Consider the following 21,121-nt stretch of genomic DNA (forward strand, 5'->3'; position numbering starts at 1 on the left):
TAAAACTCTGACTAAATATACTGACAATTTCGTCAACAAATAAAAACTACCGGTAGACTAAAATGTTAGGGAGGCATTAGTGGAGAAGAGATCCAGTAGAACTAAAAGATAAGTCATTGCATGTGTGGTTGCGCTCGGGTGTTGCGCTCTGAAAATAGCAGATCTTGTGAGCTTGTAGATCGGCCATTTTCAGCGTGCAACCAAGTGTAAAATCAGGCATTATGACGTCATCAAAGCCCAGCAAAATACATTTTTAGTCGACTAAATCAACTGTGTAGATTTAGTCTAGCTATATGTATGTGTCCGTTCCGCCTATGACGAGCTGTCAGAACGCATTCACACACACAAGACATGCAAACACGATCGCTATGGACTATGGAGGGCTGCTGTTTTTTGTAGAGTGAACGCGATCCGTGAACCGTTGCGCACAATGTGCACGCACGCGCCCACGTTAAAGGTAAGCAAAATCCCGGCGGTGTGGAACATTGGAAGGGTTTCAAAATCGCAGTCAATGAGTTAACAGACACATACTGGATACAGTCGCACAACAAACCCAAGGCAAATTGGAACTTCTATTAGCTATTTATCACAGTCAATGTCAGCATGGCCACAGGCTCTCCTAAGGATTAGGTGGCAGGGGTTAGAGATCAATAGGAAAATAAATTGAAATTGTGAGCTCTTTTTTAAACGCAGACTTAGTTCACACAGTTTCTACTGACTCTTTATCAGCATATTCCTCAAAAGTTATCCAATCAGCGGCTCTGCTATAATTGCGTTGACACAGAGAACCTCGGTGACAATGGGGGAAGTGAACAGGAAAATGCTCAGTAGGAGCAGAAACATTGATATTTCCACCACGGCTTCATATCGGTGGATGTTTTGTTCGGTTTCCACAGCGCTGTTACAGTACCTTGGCTTCCATCTCGGCATCCAGTATGCCTCCTTTCTGCTCCTGGAGGAGTGCGTAGGCTCTCTGTAAGGCCTGGTACTCTCTGGTCAGCTGACGGAAACGCAGCTCCGACTCCTCGTTGGCCAGGCCCTGGACAATGTAAAATATGTAGCAGTCAGGGACTCGATAATAGTTTGTGGCATTGTGGGCAGAACAAAAATGAAAGTTTGGTCACGAAATTAAACATTGAGTCAGCGCTGTGCTTATCTAACTGCAGCCTGAGCGTTTTGTACTCCCTAAACGGTCTGAATGGAAAATGTTCAATTTAGTTTTTTGATGTGTTATCAAGGTACTGTATATATCAGCATACACCATTGGACAGTCAGTGAGACAGACACAGAGAGAGAGAATGAGAAGGAAAGAGAGAGAGAGAGAAAGAGAGAGAGAGAGAACATTTTAAATCACACCCAATAGGCGTGAGAACCAATGTTTTTGCCGTCATCCTTATCACGTAAAGTAAATCATTTACAAACTCATTATGGTATTAAAAAACTGGAGAAAAGTTCAGAAAACCCCTCAAATCTAGCATAATACATCTAAAGTTCACACCTCATCCAGGTCTTCGTCGGGGGTGGCAGGTGTTCGATCCATCCTGAACGACGCTACAGAGGACGTCTCAGAGTCCATGGACTCCTCGTCATAGCCGAAGAAGGTGTCTACCACGATGTGCCTCTGTGGAAGAGATGGTCCTCCGAGTTACTACAGGGGGTCCTCCAAATCTTTGTGTGATCCCTTTTATATTAATGAAAATCACTTGAACCCTAGTGCTATATTCTGATAACATTAGCCAAAAATAGACGATCTACAAGTGCTGCGAGGCGTTGTGAGCTTGTAGATCGGCTATTTTCGGCAAAGGGTTTTGGTGTAGAGGGGGAGAAGAGCAGACTAAGTACAGAGTGAAAGGTCAAGTTTATTAAGTATTGACGGTTAAAGTGGTTAAATATCTGAAAATGCACGTTAACATGAATCCAAAATACACTGATGATTTTGCTGTCAAACAACGAAACTATGAACAGGTTGTGGGGTTCCCTGCTTCATCTCTCTCTCAGCTTAGGGGTCCTTGGTCTGAAAACGTTGAAGAACCCTGCTCTACTGAGAGCTGTCTGATGATCTCAGGATGAACTGGAGGTGTGTGGCTGTATTGTTGTACTGATTTTGAGGTAGTTATTCTGTAATAATATTAGCCACAAAAGTAAACATTTCTGTTTCAGCTAGTCTTTTGCTGTTGTATTGAATCCACAGTGGTGTTTTAGATCGAGGAAAATAAATTATATTATATTATAATTTAATATAATTACAAATACAGTACACTCTGTTTAAAATTATGTTTAATGTGTAATACTGTGTAGATAAGTAAAGTGCAACAGTTGTTCAAACGTTCATATAGATATCTCTAGGTGAAGATGGCAATTGTTTTCCTGACACGTGAATGTCAGAGAATTTCAAATAGTAACTAGAAAAATATTGTTCCTTCGAAACAATTGTGGGCTCGCTTCAAGCCAGAAAACAATGGCTATAAAAGTACAAAATGTCAAGATCGCAGGCAGTGCTCTCTTTGACGTTACTGACGTCAAAGATTGGTCCATTTTGTTCCAAAAATGTGTTGTGCAAAAGTTGACCCGCTGGTGGCGCTATAACAGGCCAATGTAAGAAGGGTGGTATCTGTTCCTTGACCTATTGGGAATGTGCTTGCAAGATTTCACCTAAATTGCAGGCTGTGTTCATGATTTGAGGTGTTTTTGGCTTTGGCAACTTTATCGCTGCTTGCAGCTATATTCATTATTATTATTTTTTTTTGTGTGTGTGCACTTCATAAGCATATTAGATAAAGGTCCTTAGATTGTGTGTAGAATGTTTCATGCAAATTGCAAAAATAAATCCTAACGGGTTTAAGCGTTTCACAAACTGCTCAAAATGATATAGCGCCCCCCTTTGGCCAATTGGGGTAAGATTGGTTTTAGTGATATTTGGACTAACACTCTACATCTTTGCCAAATGCCATGAACATGTTACTTTGCATGTATGATTTAGAGGCAGAAGAATAATTTGCATAAAACTGCAATATTCATTGAATTTATTTAAAAAAGCATGTTTCAATTTGAAAGAAATCCGATCTGACAGATCTTTAGATATCGGTCCAAAGTTCACGTAAAAAAAGTTTTGTGCACGTGGAGCGAAAATTCCAGAATAAAAGCGGGTTTACGCGTTTTACAAACTGCTCAAAATGGCGGAAAATCAAAGGGCGGAGCTTACTTAACAACGACACAGATGTCTTCCGCTCGAGTCAAAGCACGCGTGTAACAAGTTGCATGTCTTCAAACGAAACGAGTCATGACTTATGCCCGTTTGAAGTTTGAATTTTCAAACGCTTCGTATAGCGCCCCCCTTTGGCCGATTGGAATAAAATTGGTTTCAGTGATACTTTGACTAACCCTCCACATCTTTGCCAAATGCCATGAACGTGTAACTTTGCATGTATGATTTAGAGGCCAAAGAATAATTTGCATAAAACCGCAATATTGATTAAATTATTAAAAAAATATATTTCACATTAAAAGAAATCCGACCAGACAGTTTGACCGTATTGGTCCAAAGTTCACGTGAAAAAAGTTTTGTGCGCGTAACGAAAAAAAACCCAGGAGGAGATAGATTTTTACTGTTTTTCATATAATTCCGAATTGTGGGAGACCTAAAGGTCAGAGGTCAAAAGTTAGAGGGTAAAAGTTGTTCGGCATGAGGAGACGCATACGTGTATACAGGTTTCATGGCTGGACCTCAAACACAGCATGAGCTATACCTGTTCAAAGTTCGCACTTTCGAAGGCTTCCTACAGCGCCACCATTTGGCCGATTGCTATAGAAAATAATAGCACACTTCGCCACTGTAAACTGAACACATTGATGTTTTTATTTTCATTTTCTCACTAAGTATGTAGGAGTAGAAAGGAACCGAAGATCCCGTCTACTGATTGCCTGCCTGATAGATAAATAACTAGAATTGACAGAGTCAATTTTGACAAGTGTGCCTGCAGCTCGCTAAATGCGCGACCTTGTGCAGCGGTTCGGACCGTGAGACCATCCGCCGAGTCGTCTGCGTTTGGTTGAGATCGGGGTCAGGGTCGCTCCCCGTGAAAAACGCGTTCTGGCACGAAACGGTTACGTTTCGCGCGTTTGTGACGCCCCCTAGGGGTCGAAGTGGAAATGCTTTTGGGGATTCGTTGAGTATGCCACCCCCGACCTGTGGTTAAAATTCAGTGTTGACTCGACCTTTTGTTTGTGATTTATGGCTGTTTTTTGCCAAATGGGCCCCTCCCGCTAAATTTGGTAGCCCGTTACGAATGAACGATATGGACAATCGAAATATCACTTGACTATGTTCATCGCATGGGGTCATAGAGCGTGTGTACCGCTTTTTGTGTGATTTGAAGAAAATATGTAGGAAAAGGGGCAAAAAGTGTGTTTTGGAGAAAATTCGAAATGGTGAAAAATCTTCCCATGTGCAAATTAGCGTGTCCTATATGGAGAGATGCGTGGTGACCCAAGGAATCCAGGGAAAAAAGAATTTTAATTCTCCGACCTACGGTTCAAGAGTTACGAGGCAAGAGGTCCAATATAGCGCCACCATGTGGCCAAGTGGAAATGCTTTTGGGGAATCGTTGAGTATGCCAGCCGCTACTTGTGTTTAAAATTCAGTGTTGACTCGACGATTTGTTTGTGATTTATGGCTATTGTTTGGGAAACGGGCCCCTCCTGCTAACTTTAGAAGCGCGTTACGAACAAACGGTATGGACTATCGAAATATCCCTTGAGTATGTTCATTGCGTGGGTTCCTAGATCACGTGTACCGCTTTTTGTGAGATTTGAAGAAAATATGTGGGAAAAGGAGCAAAAAGTGTGTTTTGGAGAAAATTCAAGATGGCGGAAAATCTATCCTGGCGCAAATGGGCGTGGCCTATATCGGGAGATGCGTCTTGACCCAAGGAATCCAGGGAAAAAAGAATTTTAATTTTCCGACCTACGGTTCAACAGTTACAGGCCAAAACGTAAACTGGGCTGTTATAGCGCCACCATGAGGCCAAATGAAACTATTATTTTTTATTTAATCCTTGAAATCATTATGAACCTCCTCTCCAAGTCTTGAAACTGTAGCCCCTATGGTTTGCGAGAGAAGAATAATTGAATGTGAGTTTTTGCGATTCCCATTATAAGTCAATGGGGAAAATTAATTGACTAATAAATTAATATCAATTAAACTATAGAACCTTTCTCTTAGCAAGTTAATAGCACACGATTCCCGAGTAAGCCGGTCGATTTGACATATGGCGCAAGTGTGTGGTGCAAAAGCTGTGGGAGGAGTAGCGTGCCAAACTTTGGGGAAAAGTATGGACAGAAAGAAAGATGACTTAAACTAGAATTGACAGAGTCAATTTTGACAAGTGTGCCTGCAGCGCGCTAAATGCGCGACCCCGTGCGGCGGTTCGGACCGCGAGACCGTCCGCCGAGTCGTCCGCGTTTCGTTGTGAGAGGGTCGGTCCCCGTGAAAAACGCGTTCTGGCACGAAACGGTTACCTTTTGCGCGTTTGTGACGCCCCCTAGGGGTCGAAGTGGAAATGCTTTTGGGGATCTGTTGAGTATGCCACCCCCGACCTGTGGTTGAAATTCAGTGTTGACTCGACCTATTGTTTGTGAGTTAGGGCAATTTTTTGCCAAACGGGCCCCTCCCGCTAACTTTGGAAGCGCGTTACGAACGAACGGTACGAACTATCGAAATATCCTTTGACTATGTTTATCGCGTGGCTTCATAGATCATGTGTACCGGTTTTTAAGACATTTGAAGAAAATATGTAGGAAAAGGAGCAAAAAGTGTGTTTTGGAGAAATTTCAAGATGGCGGAAAATCTACCCATACGCAAATGGGCGTGGCCTATATCAGGAGATGCGTCTTGACCCAAGGAATCCAGGGAAAAAATAATTTTAATTTTCCGACCTACGGTTCAAAAGTTACGGGGCAAAACGTAAAGTTGGCCGTTATATCGCCACCATGAGGCCGAGTGATGTAATTATTTTTTGATTAATTCTTACAATCATTATGAACCTCCTCTCCAAGTCTTGAAACTGTAGCCCCTATGGTTTGCGAGAGAAGAATAATTGAATGCGATTCCCATTATAAGTCAATGGGGAAAATTAATTCACTAATAAATTAATATCAATTAAACTATAGAACCTTTCTCTTAGCAACTTACTAGCACACCATTCCCGCGTAAGCCGGTCGATTTGACATATGGCGCGAGTGTGTGGTGCAAAAACTGTGGGAGGAGTAGCGTGCCAAACTTTGGGGAAAAGTATGGACAGAAAGAAAGACCTAAACTAGAATTGACAGAGTCAATTTTGACAAGTGTGCCTGCAGTGCGCGACCTTGTGCAGCGGTTTGGACGGTGAGACAATCCGCCAAGTCAAGGTACAGTACACTACGGCACAGTAAGGTACAGCACAGAACCGTACAGAAGATACAGTACACTACAATACAGTAAGGTACTGTACACTACAGCACAGTAAGGTACGGTACAGTACAGTACAGTACAGTACAGAAGATACAGTACAATACAGTAAGATACGGTACAGTGCAATACAGTGCAGGTACGGTACAGTACAATACAGTGCAGTAAAGTACAGCACAGTAAGGTAAAGTACAGCACAGTGCAGTAAGGTACAGCACAGTAAGGTATAGCACAGTACAATAACATACAGTACAGTACAGTAAAGTACAGTACAGCACACTAAGGTACAGTACAGTACAGTACACTACAGTAAGGAAGCAAGCGGTTCAAACTGTGAGACCATCCTCCGAGTCGTCTGCGTTTCGTTGTGAGAGGGTCGGTCCCCGTGAAAAACGCGTTCTGGCACGAAGCGGTTACGTTTCGTGCGTTTGTGACGCCCCCTAGGGGTCGAAGTGGAAATGCTTTTGGGCATTCGTTGAGTATGCCACCCCCAACCTGTGGTTGAAATTCAGTGTTGACTCGACCTATTGTTTGTGATTTATGGCTTTTGTTTGCGAAACGGGCCCCTCCCGCTAACTTTGGAAGCGCGTTACGAACGAACGGTATAGACTATCGAAATATCCTTTGACTATGTTTATCGCGTGGCTTCATAGATCACGTGTACCGGTTTTTAAGACATTTGAAGAAAATATGTAGGAAAAGGAGCAAAAAGTGTGTTTCGGAGAAAATTCAAGATGGCGGAAAATCTATCCTGGCGCAAATGGGCGTGGCCTATATGGGGAGATGCGTCTTGGCCCAAGGAATCCGGGGAAAAAATAAGTTTAATTTTCCGACCTACGGTTCAACAGTTACAGGCCAAAACGTACACTGGGCTGTTATAGCGCCACCATGAGGCCAAATGACGCTATTATTTTTTATTTATTCCTTGTAATCATTATGAACCTCCTCTCTGAGTCTTGAAACTGTAGCCCCTATGGTTTGCGAGAGAAAAATTATTGAATGCGATTCCCATTATAAGTCAATGGGGACAGGTAAGGGTTAATTAATTTCTTAATAAATTCATATCAATTAAACTATAGAACCTTTCTCTTAGCAAGTTGATAGCACACGATTCCCGCGTAAGCCGGTCAATTTGACATATGGCGCGAGTGTGTGGTGCAAAAACTGTGGGAGGAGTAGCGTGCCAAACTTTGGGGAAATACATGTGTGTGTGTCTCCATGTCTGGCTTAAGTATGAGTGATAACAATAAGTCTGCCCATGCTATGCATAGGCACACTTAACTAGAATTGACATGGTCAATTTTGACAAGTGTGCCTGCAGTGCAGCTCGCTAAACGCGCGACCTCGTGCAGCGGTTCGGACCGCGAGACCGTCTGCCGAGTCGTCCGCGTTTCGTTGTGAGAGGGTGGGTCCCCGTGAAAAACGCGTTCCGGCACGAAACGGTTACGTTTCGCGCGTTTGTGACGCCCCCTAGGGGTCGAAGTGGAAATGCTTTTGGGGATTCCTTGAGTATGCCACCCCCGACCTGTGGTTGAAATTCAGTGTTGACTCGACCTATTGTTTGTGATTTATGGCTAGCGTTTGCGAAACGTGCCCCTCCCGCTAACTTTGGAAGCGCGTTACGAACGAACGGTACGAACTATCAAAATATCCTTTGACTATTTTTATTGCGTGGCTTCATAGATCATGTGTACCGGTTTTTAAGACATTTGAAGAAAATATGTAGGAAAAGGAGCAAAAAGTGTGTTTTGGAGAAAAATCAAGATGGCGGGAAATCTATCCTGGCGCAAATGGGCGTGGCCTATATCGGGAGATGCGTCTTGACCCAAGGAATCCAGGGAAAAAAGAATTTTAATTTTCCGACCTACGGTTCAACAGTTACAGGCCAAAACGTAAACGGGGCTGTTATAGCGCCACCATGAGGCCAAATGACGCTATTATTTTTTATTTATTCCTTGTAATCATTATGAACCTCCTCTCTGAGTCTTGAAACTGTAGCCCCTATGGTTTGCGAGAGAAAAATTATTGAATGCGATTCCCATTATAAGTCAATGGGGACAGGTAAGGGTTAATTAATTTCTTAATAAATTCATATCAATTAAACTATAGAACCTTTCTCTTAGCAAGTTGATAGCACACGATTCCCGCGTAAGCCGGTCGATTTGACATATGGCGCGAGTGTGTGGTGCAAAAACTGTGGGAGGAGTAGCGTGCCAAACTTTGGGGAAATACATGTGTGTGTGTGTGTGTGTGTCCATGTCTGGCTTAAGTATGAGTGATAACAATAAGTCTGCCCATGCTATGCATAGGCACACTTAATAAATATGAGCGAGAACAATAAGTGTCCCATGCTATGCATAGGCACACTTAATAAATATGAGCGAGAACAATAAGTGTCCCATGCTATGCATAGGCACACTTAATGACAATATCTAAAGTGTGCTCGCCTTATAGGCGAGCCCACAATGATACTCTGATGTTTAGATACTCTGAAGTTAGGCACTGTCACAGAAACAAAGCGTTGCACTACCTTTATTGGCCTGGAGCTTCGTTTATGTCTCTTCTTCCTTAGAAGTTTTTCTCTATCCTGGAACAAAGGCAGGGAAAAAACAAGACACAGGAGAGAAATAATAAATCAGCTTTTGATGGCTTTGTACTTTTGTAACACAGTGGCTCGGAGCCTCATTCTCAAGACCAAAAGCCTAATATATCAAATGCATGCTTTTGCTAAGTACACAAGGTAATGTGAAATGCCGCTGACACCAATCTACTGCTTTGTATGTCACTCTGGTTAAGAGCTTCTGCTAGTCGCCTGAATTCTATTTGAAAACTGTAAAATTAAAAACATGAGATAAACTCAAGGCAAAGAAAACATAAATCTTTTTCTTTGTGTGTGTCCCGTGAAACCAAATGACTGTTTGTTACTTGCTTGTTATGCGAGTGATGCTGGCGGAATATAAGCTCATTTTACAGTTGTATTCAATGTAACTCGCTCTGGATTTGACTGCATGCCATAGGTTTCTAAAAGGTCTCAGTAACGGCCACATTTATTCATGTCTGATAGAACTTACTCTCGTTAGCTCGTCAATCATGTTCTGTTGTTCGAGGACTTGCAGCTTGAGGAAGGCTATTTCCTGGTCATCGTGGGCCTGGTCCAAGTCATTCAGAGACTTCAGCTTCTTCAGCGGAGGGTGGGAGCTGATCTTCTCCTTCTGCAGATGACACAGTGGACAACTTTCAACTTTGGCCAAAACAGTTTAGTAATTTAAGAAATACAGAAATTCTCTCTCTCTCTTTCTCTCTACATATACAGTGAAGTGGTGTGCGGTGAGACAGACAGCTGATTTTCAGAACATAAACATGAAGGTTAGAGTTGGATTTGGGGTCTCAGGTGTTGTGGCGATCTGTGCCTACAGTATAAGGACGTACCCTCCAACACGCACACCCCAACCCGACGGATGAACGAATGAGTTGAAAAGCAGTATGGGTGTGCTATGAGCCAACAGGCAGGGACGACGTTTATCGACTATCCGAGTGTCCGTTGCAAGTCTGCCAACCGCGACAATGAGTCAATCAAGTCTGTTTTTTTTAGGACGCCTTCGTTACAGATCATATTATTGACCATCGCCTTGACTGTCCATTTCACTGCCATGTCTGAACCTGAGTCTCTCGGAACAATAGAGTTGTCACATTGATGAAAGCTTTCTCTCTGACTAAGGTGGGGAATTGCTGCAAACAGACCAACTGTGGAAACGAGGTAAGTCTTGAATGAGCAAGGACCTTTGTACGTAGTGACAGACTGATAAGACTGAGAAATGGACTCAGAGGTTGGGGTTGAACGGGCATATTTAACTGCTGTGTGCTTGAATCTTTGTGATTCTCAAGCGTCCTTGAGGGGGTTCCAGGGGGTCCCCAGCTAAATCATTGATAGTTGGGAACCAAATGGACCATTACGGCTCTGTAACTCTGTAACAATGTGGGGAGAAAGATTGTTTTCTCTCTCTGTGTGTGTTCGTGCATGCGCATTTTATGCTCACTACTGTGTTTAGTGTGTAAGCTGCATAGATGATAGATGTATCAGTCCCTTGTAGCACTGTGATATAGTTACGAATTGTCTAATAATATTAAGTGCATATTAAGTGCATAAAGAGTTTGTGTTGGCATGCTCTTAAGATCAAGACTAAAATAAAGATTAAAGATATCACTTCATGAATATCTGGCTGATACATTCTTTCTCATATATTTGATGTATATTCGATATCTGTTATTTGATATACTGAATAAGAGACTGCTGAACACTGTGACACACTTATCTATTATGTGTTAACTGTTTTGGTATTTGATATTATCTAAATAGATGTGGAACACTGTATAGTGTTAGCCTATGTGATCAAGTTAATTCACAGTATCATTTTTGTTTTTGAAGCAGCAAAAGGCAATGGCAGCCTCCATAGAGAGAGCCAGGAATAAGGTGAATACAGTAGGGCATTAATTGCCCTTTTTCTTTTCTGTATCAGCAACTACACGGCCGATGTACCCTGATTTGTTATCCACTTTCAACCTGATGTCCCCATTTTGGGCATCAAGTCATGTCATAGAACATTAGAACATTTTTTGTTTTTTTTCCTAAAGAATCACCAATCTACAAGCTCACAATGTGTCGGGTTGTGATGCGTTGTGAGCTGCTGTATTATACAGTGTGTACTCTATATACTGTCACATACTGTATGACAAACAGGGGTGTTGCACCAAATTCTGGGCCCTGGGTACATGGATTCACTGCGGGCCCCCCATGAATGTTCTTCATAGGGGGAGGGGGTTTAGACCCATTTAGATTGGGAACGCATTATTATTATTAGTAACTCAGTCTCACTTTTCCCCCCTTTGTGACGCCCCTGACGACAAACACCTAGAACCTTGCAGATGATGATCTAACAAGCAATGAGGAATGAGCCCTCTGACCAGAACGTCTCCCACTAACCATCTCCAGGTTCTCCCTGGTCAGAGCCTTGAGTTTCTCCTCCAGCCTCTGCAACGTCTGGCTCAAGTCGTCGTTCCTCTTACTGAGCAGCTTGTTCTTGTCCAGCATGGGCTTGCACTGCTTCTCCGACTCCCGCACCCGCTTCAGCTGGGAGGGGGGAGCCAGATAAGAGAGGGAGAAGGAGGATTGATGGATTGTTACTCTGGGTGAATGAATGCACCGTATGCACTTTAAAATGTCAAGACATCCAACTGGTGCAAAACAGACAAAGATAGCAGTCAAAAAAGCCATAATAATAATGAATCAAACTTATAGAGCACTTTTATAGGCACTCAAAGAGGCTTGATCCACATGTGCATACTACAGTTTCTCAATATTTTACTTTCAAGAACTCCCAGTTTGCTTTAGGCTACAGACCAGCATTAGATATTATGGTGTTCTGGGCCCCCCTGTAAAAGCCACAGTGTTCATTTAAGTCTCTCTGAGTTACAGACCCATGGGTCCATGTGGGTCCTAAACTAACTAACAATAATATAAATTGATAATTTATATACATTTAGCTGGGGGCCCCCTGAATACCATCAAGGACCCCTGGGGTTGCCAGGAACAAATGTTGAGAAGAAAACCATTGCTGTATAGAATAATTCAGAGCAGAGACAGTTTCCTGACATGCTCCCAGACAGACAGAGTTCCATCACAAATGAGTAGGGTTGGGATCCGGTTGAGAAACCGGAAATCGGTTCCATCACATTTGGAACCATTTCTGCAACCATTTTTATCACACTGTCAGAGCTGGTAAGTGGACTTCATGTCCGCTAGGCGAATACAGTGGTTCTCAAACGTTAACATTTCAAGGACGCACCATAACTCTGAGAGAGTACAAATAGAACCAAATGGACCCTTCCATTTGTACTCTCTCAGAGTTACAGACCTGCAAGCGTACATTTGGAAACCCCTATAGGAATCGTTAAAGGGATCTGTTAAGGAATCGGACCGCTAAGAGGGAATTGTTAGGGAACCGGAATCGTTCAAATCCTAAAGGAAACCAACCCTACACATGAGGAGGTCATACAGTACCAGTTCGTTCCTCTCGTCCACCAGCAGTGAATTGCGGTCCTCCAGTTTGCGTATGGTGGCGTTCAGGTCTGCTAACCGTCTCTGGTTCCTCCTCATGTCCTGAGGTAAACACAGCAGGTTGAAAAAGCAGTTTGTTACACAATAATATTACTATCACAATGTTGCTGTTTCCAGTTCATCATACTACAAGCAGCACTCTAATTCCTCTGCCTCTTATCATGTTGTTTGTTGACTACTAGGGGTCATGCCATTTACACCAACGTTGCATTTTCTAAGTTGATCTGGATAAGAGCACCTGGTAAATACCAAATTGTACACTCATTGTACACAACATTTACATATCCAACATAATATTTCTAAAATAACACTCTAGAGCAATGTAGTGATACTGTACTAGATAACTGAATGTGGGGTTGTAGAATGCATTGTTGACCACTTTCAACCTGGCATCACTATTTTCTGTTGTTATTATAGGCAAATGCATTGCGAAGCCTTGTGAGCTTGCAGAAGGCTGCAGTATAATGCTTCTAAATACAGAGTGATCTACAATCTGATCTGCTATTCTTTTTATAGTTAAAGCATAAAATAATGGTTAAAGTGGTTCCAATGATGCCTAAATGTATAAAGGTTGAAATGAAATGAAATTAAATTAAATGAATCCATGTATTCCTGACTGACTGTCTTGTCTACGTACCGGACTGCCACAGTGCTCTGCTCCGTCGCCCGCCCGTCCAGGGATCTCTCTCTTTGGGCTCCCCAGGCCGCACTCCATTTCCTTCACCAGGAACAGCTGGTCGTCCAGGGCCTCCTTCTGCATCTGCAGTTTCTGGAGGAAGCCCGCTGTGTTCTCCAGCTCCTTCTCCAGGGAGAAGATGGTGCGATCTTTAGACTTGATCTCGTCCACCTGGAAGAAAGAAAGGTAAGAGGGTGAGAAGGAGACAAGAGGGTGAGAAGGAGACAGCAGGGTAGAATACTGTATGTCAATGACACACTCCTTTACTTTGGATTAGAATAGATGCATTTAGAACTGGAAAGGTTGCAATTCTGGGAAATTGCGAGTCGGGAGGAATCCACTGGGAAGTGAATTCTGTCCTACCAATTTATATCATACCGTATATTGTGATGACAAGTGAAGCATGACCCATCCTGTCTGATTGGACATTATATTCTACAAGATATCTGGCCTTAAAACCCAGATAAACCTAGAACAATAGTGTGTTGCCTATAGCAACCACACGATTTAGACGAGAGTCAAATGGATGATCAATCTAGACTGATAATACAAACAGACAGACTAATGATAAGCAGGCATGCAGGAAGACATACTGTGAGGACAGATGAGCCTACAGTATATCGGCATGTGTTCACACTCTTGAGAATCATACAGTATGAATTAATCATACCACAGACTGTCACTGTGTCACATGAGATACTGTATGAGGCATATTCAACGTCCTGACACCAGGAGACACAAAACCAAGGTCAGGCAATCATTAGTCATAATCGCTTCTGGGAGATAGCTTGCACATGCAAAGACAGAAATAAATACTATAGAGGGTGAAAGTGAATGGCAAATCGAGTGGCAAAGTGAGTTTAACGTCGTTTAATGCAATCAGATAGGATTTTTCTGTTTGGATGTATGGGCTGTCAAGGCCAGAAAGTAGTTTTCTGCCACTCGGTAGGCGTTCCCCCATAACTTCCGGTTATGATGATGATGTCATGCGCATACCGTCTATACAAATCAAAGTACAAAGTACAATCAGTGATAGTCTTGCTTTGCTTAGGAGCAGACAATTTCACTGTCCTGTCTAGTGTGATGCTCAGAGGCGTATACGCCGGGCAAACAGGGCAATTGCTCAGGGTGCCAAGTCCCTGGGGGTGCCACAGGGTGCTTTGCCACTACAGGTGAAATAGATTTTATTTATTATAGTGCTCGCTATGACCTCACGCCAGGGCATTCACGAATAGTGATTTTAGTATTTGAATTATTCGACCTCAAAGTATTCGAATAGTCGAATATTCGACAGGACTGGTCAAACCGTCAAATATTAAGTCAGCAAGAGGCGAACATTGTGAAAATAGCCGATCTACATGCTCACAACGCCTCGCAACGCGAGGCGTTGTGAGCATGTAGATCTGCTATTTTCACAATATTTATCTGCGGAACCGAGTCACATTAAATGTAATACCTACAATTCCAAGTGCTTGTCAGGGTGGGGGTCCCCAGTTCAAATATGTTTATTTTGGGGGTCACAGCCTAAAAAGGTTTGAGAACCCCAAGAGCATTAACAAATTCATCCACCAGGGGCATTGACAACTCATTCCTATGACTTCCTATCTAGCCACGCTTCATAAACTATATCTTTTTTTTTTTAAAGAAAAATATATTCGACTTCGGTGAACAACGTCGAATAGTGACTTTGATATTCGAATATTCTAATATTTGGTGAATGCCCTACCTCACGCTACATTGCCTTGCCTCGGGACTGGGCACACGCTACGTACCAGTCTACGAATGTCCTTCTCGCAGTCCCACTTGATCTTGGAAATCTGCTCCTGGTGCTGCTGGTGCTCCACCCGCAGGTCGCCCGCCTTCATCTTGTCCGACTGGATCATGTTGCTGAGCGCCTCGTCCGTCTGCCTCTTGGTGTTCTTCAGCTCCGCGATTTCCTGCACGAGCCTCACGCGTTCCTGGTCAAAGAACCGCCGCGCGTCTTCCTTGGCCTCCAACGTCAGCGACGTTCGTATCTGTGTGGGACACGGTGGTTTTTGATTTGATTTGATTCATTTGAAAATGCTATAAAAGCACATGGTTAAAGCAATTCGAGGACGACACAAGAAAGTCCAGAGACTTATTTCCATTGAGGTCCTCTAACACAGTGGTTCTCAACCTGTGGGTCGGGACCCCTGGTCCCCACATTATTTTTTTTTTTTTTTGGGGGGAGGGGGTCCCTAGATATACTTAATGTGCAACATCGTTTTCTCACTCAACAGTAAACAAGTTAACAAAGTTTTAAATGTATAGAGGTATATGCACATTTCTAAAGTGACAATTTAAGGACTTTTTAATGCCTCTAAAATGACAAATTAAACATTGGCCAAATAGTCAAATATTAGAGGCAGAAATTGGGAAAATAGCAGATCTACATCCTCACAACGCGAGGTGTTGTGAGCAGCATGTAGATCTGCTATTTTCACAATAGAACAGTGTTATGTAATGCCTCAACTCTTAGTGCTCGTCAGGGTGAAATTAAATTAAATTTCATTCAAAAGACTACGACTAAAACTAAATAAAAATTTGCCCGTCAAAATCGTCACCTTCTCGCCGCTGCCGTCCCGCATGGCGCTCAGCGCGGCCTTGAGCCTCTGGTTCTCCTGGTCTTTGATCTTGGCGTGGCGGGCCAGCTCCTGCTCGTGCTGCCGCGTCAGGTTCTCCCGGAGCGCCTGCAGCTCCTTCTGCTTCTCCTCGTGCCACTTGGCCCGCTGCTCCGTCAGCGCCGCCGTGTGCCGGTGCTGCTCCTGCTCCCGCACGCGCTTCACCTCCTGCACCTTGTCGCGCTCCAGCTTGTTCACCTGCAGGGAAGGAGGAAGAAGGACGGAGAAGAAACCTGGGGATTTTACTGGTGTTCATTACGTTCTTTGTGTGATTCTTCTAGGAAATTCACAAACAAAAAGATCCCCCCCTTTAATTAGTAACTATTCCAGTATTCCAAAAAGATACAGTTGAATGACACTGTTGAGCAAATAAATTAGCCTGATGTCAGACTCTGCGCTGAGCTTGAGTCTGACATTGGCCCATTGACAAGAGATTTCAAAGGGGAGGAGATTTGAAATTTGAAAATCCCTCCCCCTCCCCTCTATGACAGGCTTCAAACTGGTCGTTGTCTTTGATGCTAACGAGGTGTGCAAAACCCCCTTTGAAGTTCAAAGGGAGCAATTAAGAGCTTTGGCTGAGCTCCCCCCTCCACTGTTTCTGTTGATTTTCAAAAGTTAGACCCACCCCCTCCTCCGTCTTGCATTGATTTTATTGGCTGGTGCACCAAGATACCATAGAAAGAGGCGTGTCATACTATGACAACACCAGACCAAGAGAACCAGTCCGCTCAGAGAGTGGGCGGGTCTATGGGCTGGAGCCAGGCAACAAATAAATAAAGGATCTTTGTTATAAATGAAGGACTCAAAATGTCCCTGGGACCCATTCAATGATTCAAATGATCACTGGTGGGCCCTGGAACCCACTGACTGCATTGAAAACCTAACATCACTGCTACTGCTTAGACGTGGTTTATTTTGTTGCATCTCCCATGGGTCAGGCTCTGGCCGTCACACATACCTTGCATTTTTCCTGGTGCAGCTCTATCTGAATGTCCGTCAGCTTAGACCTGAGATCCTCGTTGGCTGCCTGGAGGGCAGAGATGAGCGCCTCGGGCTTCTCGCCCTTCGCACGCCCCTTCTTGGCCATTGAATGGAACACTAGAGGAGCCTCCGATCCTCTGATGCTTTCATTGAGACTTCACAGAAACGTTCCGAGGCCCTCCTGAAGTTTCCAGTTCCTCCTCTTCCTCATTCTCCTATTGGATGCCAGGGCTGTGGGGAGAGAGAGAGAGAGAGAGAGAGAGAGAGAGAGAGAGAGAGAGAGAGAGAGAGAGAGAGAGAGAGAGAGACACCCACACGGTGAGAAAGGGACCACTAGTAAGGCAGAGGGTTGCAGTGCCGCTGCTACCATGACGCGCACGATGCACTGTGCGATGGGCATCACGCTGCCAAAGGGCACCAGAAAATGAGAGAGAAAAAGAAAAAGAAAAATGAGAGAGAGAGGAAAAAAAGAAGAGCCAAGCCGATCATCAACATAATAACTAATGTATTTGCTCCGCCTAAAAGTAATCACGGCATCCATGCGAGCGTGCGTGATGCCTTATCAATCATCAATGGTTGTGATGCCTGCTCAATGATTTCATCCATTTGATCTGGGGGCGGGGCCGCAGCGCACTGAGCCTGCGACTCACTCTGCACTCACTCACCCACAGACAGACAGACACTCACCCACAGTGGAGATCCGCCGGTCATAGACTGATGTGATCTGATGCATTGCTAAACTAAGAATCAAATGTAAATTAACTTATCCCTGCCCAGCTCTGACTGATTCATATTTTGAGATCCTAGTTGGAAAAAAACTATGGCAAATCAACTTTGACAGTGCAGTTATGGTGCTGTGCTGTTAGATATCTGTTATATGATGTGATCATGGTTGTTCACAGTTTAAATACTTTATTTTTCAGCTGTTCAAAATTAGCAGATATACAAGCTAACACCGTGTCGCTTAGTGACGCATCGTTGAGCTTGTTGATCTGCTATTTATGAAAAAAGGTTGACAAATGTTAATAAATCCTCTCTTATGGGGGTCACTCACTGGCATAAAATCTTTTCAAATGGGGGTCCACGGCCCGAATGCATATCAATTCAATTCAGTGGTCCTTGACACAAAAATTTTGAGTTGTCGAAGGAAGAGTCAAGTAGCAGGGGACATCGATTCATATATTATACTGTATGTAACACAAACTCTCTGATTTCCCCCACTGAATAAAACACAGGCCCACCCCGGCCAATACCCGGGTTCAGTTCCAGACTGCGGTGCTTCCGGTAGGGCTGTCGCGGTCAATTTCCCCTGCAGCGATTTATGGTGAATTAACGGCGAAATATGACTGATTTTAGTGTTATACAGTATGCCATTAGTTCTCAAATATTTCTGTGCCAAAGACCCCAGTAAGTTACTGCGGACTCCTATCTGATTTTTCTTTTTGTGTGCCATGGACGCCCAGAAGAGAAGATTTGCTAATCAAAATGAGTCCAAATTATTGTTCGATATTTTTCAAAGATTTTCAAAAATAGAAGATACAAGCTCGCAGCGTGGCACAAAGTGAGCTTGTAGATCTGCATAGCCAACAACGTATAAATAGATAAAGTGGTTAAAATGAATTATCTGGGGACCCCCCTGGAACCCCCCCAAGGACAACTGGGAGTCCCCTGGAACCCCACTTTGAGAACCAATGCTATATATCTGACCGAAACGTTGCTTAAATAAATAACTTGAATTAAAAACACAAAATGATATCCTCATTAACAAAGAAAATTGTTAATGTCTGGTACATCAGAGTCCTTTTCAGGGGAGTCTGTTTACTTAGGCAGCAGACGAAGCACATTACTATTCACCGCCAGCATCACAAGTGAAAGTACTTATTGACTGAGGGAAGAGCTCGATCATTAAGTGGGGCTGAAGTGTCTTTTCGACTCTTTTGTTCCCAAATACTCCACTCTGGCTGATTAGGAGACTCTGGCTACTCCCTCGTATCTATGTGTGTGACCAGAGTTCACGCACATAAATGGTGCATTTAGATTGTGCATTCATCCAAGGCGCTTTACATAGATTGTGCATTACATTCACCCATTCACACATGCATTCATACTGTACACCAATGGCGGAGTAAACCATGCAAGGCACCAACCTGCTCATCGGGAGAAATTAGGGGTTCAGTGTCTTGCTCAAGGACACTTCGACTGAGCCACTGCCGCCCCCCACATAGACTGTATTGAGCTACATGTGTAATGTGTGTAACATTGACCTACTCTACATCATATGTGTGTGACCAGAGTAACATCGAGCCACTACTCCCTCATATCTATGTGTGTGAGCAGAGTTCACATTGGGGGGGGGGGGGGGGGGCTGGGTGGTTAGGAACCATGCCACTGTTTTTGATCATTCGTTTTGTTATCACCAGTGGAGAGTTATGTTTTATCCGTTATGCCTGCTTGGCTGCTTCAATTAATGAAACAAATCGATTTAATCGATTATCAAAAATGATCGATTCCAATAAAGTGATCAATTTTCAAAAATAGCACATCTACAAGCTCTCAAATGTGACAGGTTGTGACTTGTAGATGTGCCAATTTTCACAACTTCTGAACGACGACAGCGTTATACAACAACGTTACTTTTAAATAGGGCTTAAGTGTTTAAATTATTCGACTATCAATTCAGTCGATAACTAAAAAAACTAATCTGTCAATTCGTTGACATATAATGTTTCTAATGTTCATTTTAAAAACAAGCTTCAAGATTATGTGATTAATAAAAATAAATAAAAAACAATAGAATAGTAGCTAAAAAGATAATCGATAGTTGCAGCCCTAAAAGATAAGCACCAGGCCTGAAAGACTAGACTATAGACAGCTCTCTCACTCTGTGTGTGTGTGTGTGTGTGTGTGTGTGTGTGTGTGTGTGTGTGTGTGTGTGTGTGTGTGTGTGTGTGTGTGTGTGTGTGTGTGTGTGTGTGTGTGTGTGTGTGTGTGTGTGTGTGTGCGCGCGCGTGCGTGTCGTTCCCTGAGGAACCCACTAATAGAATGGTCCAACATTGCCAGGCAACATGGTGGCTTGCTTTAGAAATCTCCTACACACTGAGAATACTGTATATATGGAGTCATAGCAATCTTACTGTCACCATCTTTAATGTATCAAAGGAAACACAGGCCTTGTATGGAGTCTGGAGACAATAACTCAATCTCCTTTTATGATGTAAGAAAGACAGATCTCTGAGCAAGAGTGACATCGTACTATAGAATTGAGGAAAACTCTGCTTTAATTCTCCTCAATGGGTTGGCCGATTAATCTGAATATTGCACATTTAAATTACTAGATCATGAGTCTTCAATCTTTTCATGCCAAGGACCCCCTAGGTGGGAGAGAGAGGAGGCAGGGACCCCCACTACATATTGTATAAAATGATAGACATTTAACTTTTTCATAGATTTCATAGATAGCTTAGACTTGTTTGACAGCTCTATCATCAGTGCATGTTCGATTCCTGTAACATGATTTTTCAGACATTCAACCACATAAAACTGTCTGGTCTTTTTTCCATTCTACACCTAACCTCTTTGCTGACAAGAGACGATCTACGGTGTTGTGAGCTTGCAGATCTGCTATTTTTGGCTAATCAGAATAGGGATGTGGTATGTAAAAACAATGTTTTTACAAATGACGCCACATAGGAGTTTAACAGCGCCGAAACTAAATACATTTGTCTCTAAAAGTGTAGTATGCATCGGCCCTAAGTCTGCATGTAGTTGAGGCACCCGCATATCCCCGGGTATGAACTAATTTATTAATAGTTATTAAGCGATGGTGATGATGATTTGAAGTGAGTTAGGCTCCCAACATCATGCCACTGTCACGTTTTCTCTATGCACTTTTCATCCTAAAGTGCAACGGGACCTCCTTCTGTTAAGCATTAATCTATGGACTCTGGCCAATGGAACACTAGTTGGATACCATTGCCTGGATTGCCTGCTGTACACTCAATGTATGCCAAAAAATTATCTAAAAATAGGACTTAATCGCCACAAAGTATACAGCTATTCTGTTGAAAAGCGTTTTCAACAAAGTGCTCAGTCACTGACTGGTCTTGTGCACAAGTGGCATGCAGACTGAAACATGGAAAACACATGTATACAAAACAAGATCCTCCATTTAGTAGAAGTTGAAGAGGTTCGGGTTGGTAAACAGAAAAGGTTGGAACCAAATCCAGAACTAAAATGACCTAAATGTTTGATCTCTCAAGACA

General features: G+C 43.1%; 1 protein-coding gene across 2 annotated transcripts in view; it reads right to left on the reverse strand.

Moving 5' to 3' along the window:
- jakmip2 (janus kinase and microtubule interacting protein 2) overlaps positions 1 to 16,965 on the reverse strand; it is a gene marked incomplete at both ends in the record, with an annotated part of 37,847 nt that extends 20,882 nt beyond the window's left edge. For both annotated transcript variants that reach the window (XM_080748743.1, XM_080748742.1), the window contains 10 exons: positions 911 to 1,039; positions 1,499 to 1,621; positions 8,976 to 9,032; positions 9,517 to 9,657; positions 11,427 to 11,573; positions 12,504 to 12,602; positions 13,198 to 13,407; positions 15,009 to 15,251; positions 15,822 to 16,076; positions 16,837 to 16,965. In XM_080748743.1, coding sequence (XP_080604869.1) covers positions 911 to 1,039; positions 1,499 to 1,621; positions 8,976 to 9,032; positions 9,517 to 9,657; positions 11,427 to 11,573; positions 12,504 to 12,602; positions 13,198 to 13,407; positions 15,009 to 15,251; positions 15,822 to 16,076; positions 16,837 to 16,965 — 1,533 coding nt within the window. The remainder of the gene's footprint in view (positions 1 to 910; positions 1,040 to 1,498; positions 1,622 to 8,975; positions 9,033 to 9,516; positions 9,658 to 11,426; positions 11,574 to 12,503; positions 12,603 to 13,197; positions 13,408 to 15,008; positions 15,252 to 15,821; positions 16,077 to 16,836) is intronic.
- Positions 16,966 to 21,121: the final 4,156 nt, after the last annotated feature.

This window comes from Nannobrachium achirus, assembly GCF_963921795.1.
Source record: "Nannobrachium achirus genome assembly, chromosome: 19".
NCBI lineage: Eukaryota > Metazoa > Chordata > Actinopteri > Myctophiformes > Myctophidae > Nannobrachium > Nannobrachium achirus.